Source organism: Cheilinus undulatus, linkage group 7 (assembly GCF_018320785.1).
Source record: "Cheilinus undulatus linkage group 7, ASM1832078v1, whole genome shotgun sequence".
Taxonomy (NCBI): Eukaryota; Metazoa; Chordata; class Actinopteri; order Labriformes; family Labridae; genus Cheilinus; species Cheilinus undulatus.
In genome coordinates, this window is record NC_054871.1 from 11361558 (window position 1) to 11368247 (window position 6690).

At 37.3% G+C, this 6690-nt stretch overlaps 1 protein-coding gene across 1 annotated transcript; it reads right to left on the reverse strand.

Annotated features, from left to right (window-relative positions):
• Positions 1-1808: 1808 nt before the first annotated feature.
• ebna1bp2 (EBNA1 binding protein 2) lies at positions 1809-6110 on the reverse strand. Its single transcript, XM_041791500.1, has 9 exons — positions 5907-6110; positions 5552-5635; positions 4458-4630; positions 3899-4022; positions 3433-3522; positions 3186-3261; positions 2897-2987; positions 2648-2819; positions 1809-2520 (listed from the first exon to the last, which is right to left on the reverse strand). The coding sequence occupies exons 1-9, from the start codon at positions 6000-6002 to the stop codon at positions 2473-2475; spliced, it is 954 nt and encodes a 317-aa protein (XP_041647434.1). The 5' UTR covers positions 6003-6110; the 3' UTR covers positions 1809-2472.
• Positions 6111-6690: the final 580 nt, after the last annotated feature.

Genomic DNA, 6690 nt, shown 5'->3' on the forward strand with positions numbered 1-6690 from the left:
TGGCAGGAAACGATCGGCAGGATAAGGTGGAGAAGCTGAATATGGTCCAGAAAAACGCCATCTTTGTTGAGACTGTGAAGAAGGAGCAGAGACTCCAGAGACTACACACGAAGTTCACCATCAACCCTCATAAGAAAAGTGAGCAGCTCTGAGTTCTCCTTCAACTCTAGATAGTGGAGTTAGACATGGCGGACAAATTATGGCGGTTATTATTACTGGAGACAATGGGATTCATTTAAGCAGGTGTAGAATTTCATATCGCCTTAGAAGAAGGCTCACAGAAGTCTAAAAAAATTAGTCTATGTACGCACACACTGATGATTAATAACACTGAACTCTGGTTAAATGTACTAAAGTAAAAGTACAAAACATTTAATATAAAGTTTACTTTAAGTACTGAATAACTACTGAGGATTTGTACATTGAAATATGATCTTTCTTATCCACAAGAACAGCAATAGAATAAATCTCCCACCATGATGTTCAGGTAAAGTCACACTTCTGTAATAAAGTTAAATACACAGCTAAATTGACTGTTTTAATTTAACTTATTTGGAGTTAAATTTAACTCTTTAAAAGTGGCTATATAGGTGCACATTACATGTTAAATTGTCATTTATTACACAATTCTGACAATATTTTTAGCCGACATAATGGTGTATTGATTAAAAGCTGTCAGTTATTTAGATATTGTATTATCAAAAATGGCTTAATTAGAAGGATGCACAGATGGACAACCAGAAAATGTGAAGCAGAGGCATAGGAAAGGGCTGTGTTAGATGTGGAGACATAAATCAGCAGAGTGCAGTAGAACTTTTGCAGTAGAACAGTTGTGTTATTAGTTATCATGGTGGAAAATTCAACAGTCTATTATCACTGTATGTTGGTATTGCTTGTATAATTGTTGTATAAAGGAAATATCATGGTCATGATGTTACACTGGATATCAGCACTGCAGAGACTGGATTAAATGCATGAGGCCAAATCCCAGCTGTAATTCAGTACATTACTCTTCTGTGATGCACATGCTACAGTCTGTATTTCATAGATGAATTCAGATAAATTTACTTTGTCAAATATAAATAATTAATAGTTGGTATAGGAAAGTGTCATGGCCATCTGATGTATCTATGGTTTCATTAAACTGTGTAGATGCAGTGTATCTGTTCATTTTTTGGCTCAATGTTTGTGTCTTTCTACTGCCTTGTAGTTCATGTGCTGCCAGAAAAGCCCATGTCCAGAAAACCCCCAGAGGTCATCATCACAGACACCCGTAAGTTTGCATTTTTTGTTGAAAATACATAGAAAAATTGCTGTGCTCTTACAATGCAGATAAGTAAAAATTGGACCCAAAGATCTACAACATTTTAATTGTAGGCAAATAATAGGATTGCAGGAATTATGTTTGAATTTCACTTTTCCACTAGAATACATTGACAGCATCCACAGAGCCCGCCAGGAACCCACCAAGAAGTACTCGATGCCACAGACTGAGAGTCAGGAGATAGGATGGTGGTCTACTCCTCTGGTGAGGAAAACTCTTGTGAGCTACTCTATTTAAAAATCACACATCAGGAATTTAAAAATGGCTAATTTTCATTATTTAAATTTCTAATATCAAATTTTAAATTTTTGATTCAATACCAACTGTTGCATTTCGTTTCTTTTATTTCTTAGATCCCACCAAAATGGGACGACAGGAGATTACATTTTCATCGAATCCGTACGGACGTCACCAAACACCATGAATCTGCCTTACTTTTTACTAAAAAGGCTGACAAAGAAAAAAAAGCCTCCTAAAAGCATCAATCTGTTTATATTTTTATTTATCAAACATACAGACATCATCAGCAGAAGTTGCCCGATAGTATTTCCATCTTAGCAAAGAGAAAAACACATGCAGGGCAAACACTCGCACAGGTCTACACAAAGCAGACTTGCCTCTCACACTGTAATCATATTAATGAACAGGGGAAAGGGCAAAAGAGGCAGCTGCTCAATATTATAAAATGTCAGGTCACATGGGGGAGAAGTGATGAGTCAAGGAGCTGAGTTAGAAAATATAAAACTGAAAACAACAAACTATAAAGGGGCTCACAGCTCGGACAAGACAACAGGGATGCAGATGAGGATACTGAGGTGGGATCAGAAAAAGGCTTACCAAATAAAGTAGGAAGAGAAAATTATGTTTTCATTTATGGCATAACATTCAGATTCTCTCGTTTGACCATTTCTGCAAGGACACTGTCTCTTCAGTCCTGGCCTTCAAATGGCTTTCCTAGCAATATGGCAAAAAGTCTCTTTCTCTGCAGCTTCCAGAGTCCTCCGAGAAATCAAGACATATTTCATGAAAGGCAAATTGTACAAAAAATGTACAAGGAAAGCTCTGCCTTCTCCCAAATGTGTCTTGATGTAATCCTGCATAAAAGCAAAAGGTCCAGTCCAGCATATGGACCAGCCTCAGTCCACTTTTTAAGAGCGGCCCTTCATTTTCCTGCGTACTGATTTGCCTGGACGTTTCTGAAAAACAAAGTGAAAAGACATTGAGCTTCTTCACAGAGAAAGAAAATGGTTTTTAAGTATTTTGCAATAACAGTTACTGTTCATTTATTAATTCAGTGTTTTATACTGCATGTGAGTGACTCACATTTTGTTTTCCTCCTTTGCCTTTCTTCCCCCCCTTGTTGCCCTTTGCATGAGCCACTTTGGCACGGAAACTGGACACGTCATTGTAGCTCTCCTTGGTGTTCCACTTCTTCCCACTCTTCTTGCCTCCAAAGCCGAACTTCTGGTCCTTGTATTTTCTCTTAGCGTTGGGGCTGTCAGAGAAACAGAAGGTGTTTTAGCTGTCTGTATTTATGGCTGCAGTGTGCACAGCTGAATTGTAACATCTTACCCTTTCTTGTTGGCTGCTTTCTTGGATCCCTGTGAAGAGTCTTTGCCAGACTTCTGGTCTCCTTCCAAGAAATCCAGTTTGTCTGTCATGCCTAGGAAGGAGGGGGAACATAAACCTTAAATCTCACCTTGAAATTAATCTAATACATTAAGATTTTGGGGATTGCAAAGCAACATTGTGTATCAATCTCTTATCAATTAGTGCTCTGTCAGTACCACAGAAACATGTTTATCACTTTAGGGCTTGAAGCAAAATATAAGAGAATTAAAACACGCTTTTAAAAACCCACCTTTCTGGTATTTCTTTACAGCTGACATCATAGCTTTCTTCTCTTTCTGCCTCTTCTGGATCACTTCTATTTGGACCTGAATCATAACATTTCATGTTCATTAAGTGCACCAAAATGAGGAATTTATGATCCATTAACTCCTGAAGAAAAGGCTCAAATATTAGACTGGAATCCAGTGAGATGATGGGTGAACCTCTGACACAATGAACAAAGTGCAGGGAAAAGGAGAGAAAACACAGACACTTGCCTTTTTGCCAAACTTCCTTTGCTCTCTCAGTTTCTTGGCCTTCTCCGACTTCTCCAGAATCATCTGCTTGGAGATCAGCTTTTTCCTGATCTGTACAGAGGAAAAGAACGCAAGATTTTGATCCAAGTCTGATAAAAAGGAATAAAAAACCATGCTGAGAAACTGTATCAAAGTATAAAATGGATTAATAACTGCCAACCACATTAAAATATCAATTCAGGAAGGACACAAGAGCTTTCAGTACCATAGCAAGCTAAACAAAATATCTGGGCATTTTAAAATATATGTTAGACTTTTGCTTTATTCACCACACTGATAAGAAAAAGAAAAAAATAAGCTAATTGTTGCCATGATTGAAAGAGGCTGACAACTCTGCAGTGCGTATGTAGGAAATGATTCTTTTAAAATTGATAAGGCTGTCTTATCCTCTAAAACTCAAGCCCATTGTCATAAAGGAACAGCTCACCTTCTGCATGTGCTGGTCTGACTTGGCCATCTCTGCAAAGTAATCATCAGGCCTCTTGGTGGGTATGCTGTGCTTGTTCAAGAGGGGCAGAGCCTCCAAGACTGTAGCCTGAGCCTGACGATAGCTAAACACAAAAATGAGAGGGCTTAGTGAAGAGAGGGATTTCCACTGAACCATGACCAGAAAAAGCAACATGATCCTACACAGCAGATGTCAAGTTTGTCAAAATTTTCAACCAAAATCAGTTTATAGTCTGCTACTTATCAAATATAATGAAAAGAGACATTAACGCTTGTGGGCTTGCTGGAACAAACACGAACCACATGAAACTGGGAGTAACTTACAACAATAAAAATCAAATCAAAGTTGTTTGCCAGCAAGGGTCATGAGTCTTTAAATAATTTGAAAAGAGGTCAGTTTGAGTGGCTGTATTTCCATGATAAGTTTAAATGCAGAGAGAAACTAAATGATGCGATCAAACATCTCAACAGCAACTCAGTTCAACGCTTAATAAGAATGTTTTTTACTTGGCTCTGAAAATCGACTTGTAGTCACTCACAAGAACATCTCCCTTTGGAAATCATCGTCCGCGTTAACATCTCCATTCGCAGAATTAGGGAGTTTTCCTTCAACTTTGGTCAGAACATCTTCAACAGGAAGGTTGGTCAGATCCAACCTCTCCACCCAGGGAAGGTCTTTACGGAAATCAGCAAGACAACTCTTTAATCCCTCCTGTATCACAGCAAATATACAAGATTACATATCATTAAAGTGTCCAAATGTGTTTCATATTAATTGAAAAAGTTTGTGGCAAAATTTTGCGTGGATCTAAGTAAACATTATCTGTAGGAATGTATAGATAGATTATCAATCGCAAGGGAAATTCAGTGATCTTAGTGGAAGGATAACTGTATCGAAGATAGAAGTTAAAAAAGTTGAATATCAGTATTTGCAGATTTATATTTTAGGGGATATTTTAAAAATTCTTAAGCTGTAAATTTCCACAAAAATAACACGTATCTACCTAAAATACCAGTAAAATATAGATACTTGAGGAGGCCCACTGTGAGCCCTGAACAGTCTGAAGAAGCCTCAAATGTCTACTTCTTCACTCCTTTCTCAGTGCCACTGGACAAAACCTCGCTTTGAACAGGAGACATGTGGGTGTTCTTTACAGTAGAAAGGAGTGATGTATATCAGTATCAGTAAAGACTAAAATGACTTCAGAAATATAAGGATATCCCCAATCATCTGAACCTAACTACTGGTCAAATAAACAGAATTCGTATAGCAATGTCACATTTAGAAAGTGTTCTTACAAGGGGTGTAATGATGCATCCAAACAATTACAGATTGGTACATAATGGACAGTTAAAATCGATCAGACAGAAACATTTGGTGCAGTGTTCTTATCTTAAACAGCAAACCTCAAAATGAAAACCGTTGTTTATGTCTATAGAGGAAACAGAGAAAATTTGAATGTTTGGCTATATTGCACAAACATTTGAATTTGTTCATAAATTATATTCAGTCTCATATTGATTTCAAATTTAGAACACTGTTTAAAATGAAAAAGTGACTAAAACATTGCTCTGATATCAAAACACGAGTGGAATTCCTCCATAACATCTCCAGTTGTCATTATTCACTCACCACATTATTGACGAACTTTTTGGATTCATCCACCAGAACGTTCATCCCTGGTTTCAACAGCCCCTGGGCAAAAGCTTCCTGCAACTAAAAAAGGAAACAAATTAAGAAGAGTTTAAGTCGATTATATCGTGTTTGTTCTTGAGCAAACAGACAACATGATAGCATGTGAGGAATTAATATCTTACACCAATCATTTTAAATAGCAACGAAATTCCACAATTATTTCATCAAGGATGTCTTATCATCTCTTTAATTTGATCTCACCAACATAATCGTCTTGGGGCTCTGTACAGTTTGAGTTTTAGCTTTGGCTAGCTGCCGTTAGCCAACGTTAGCATAACAGCATCTCACTCACCTCATTGTCAGATAAATCGCTGTATTCCTCCTCTGACTCCTGTCCGAGCTGCGCATCCTCCTCTGCCGACTCCATGCTCCTGCTATCGATAATCATAAGCCGAGAATATTTGATATAATGACTTGCAAACAAAGAAACCCGCAGCAGATAGGTGCTGCTCACATGTACGAGGAGTTTCACGTGGGGAGGAAGTGACGTCGCTTGACATCGTTTGACGTTCTACCAAAAAAAACCGCCGGTGAGTAGAAAGTGTTCAATAAAGGGTTCCTATGTGTAGAACAGATTTATTACATGGAAATATGGAGATGGTAATGGATAAATAATTACACTCAAATGCCATAACGGTTAGATGAAATATCTTAAGTTAAATTTCCTTAACCTTTACCGAGGTGTCGTCTTATTAAATAAGTCTGCCCTCCATTCTTGTGAGATCGAAAATAATGGCGTTGATGCAGAAATACAAGAAAGTCGACATTTTTAACATTTAAGTAGACTGAAAGGTTCCTTAAACCTGTAAAAAACTAACAAGTGGAAAATAGCCATACAATGTAATACCTGTAATACCCGTGAACTCCTCATGGAGGTGCTGTCGCACTCATAGATAGATAGATAGATAGATAGATAGATAGATAGATAGATAGATAGATAGATAGATAGATAGATAGATACTTCATTTTAAATACATTCAAAATTAAATTTTAAGATTTTTTTATTTTACATTTCTCATTTGTCTTGGTTTGTACACTTTATGCATTACTATACTGCGATAAATATATTTCATTGT

Coding starts and splice junctions, on each gene's coding strand:
- ebna1bp2 (XM_041791500.1), bottom strand. CDS start 6,002: ATGATTATCGATAGCAGGAGCATGGAGTCGGCAGAGGAGGATGCGCAG. Junction 5,636..5,906: donor GCGATTTATCTGACAATGAG/GTGAGTGAGATG, acceptor TTCCTTTTTTAG/TTGCAGGAAGCTTTTGCCCA. Junction 4,023..4,457: donor TTCCAAAGGGAGATGTTCTT/GTGAGTGACTAC, acceptor TTTTGTGTTTAG/CTATCGTCAGGCTCAGGCTA.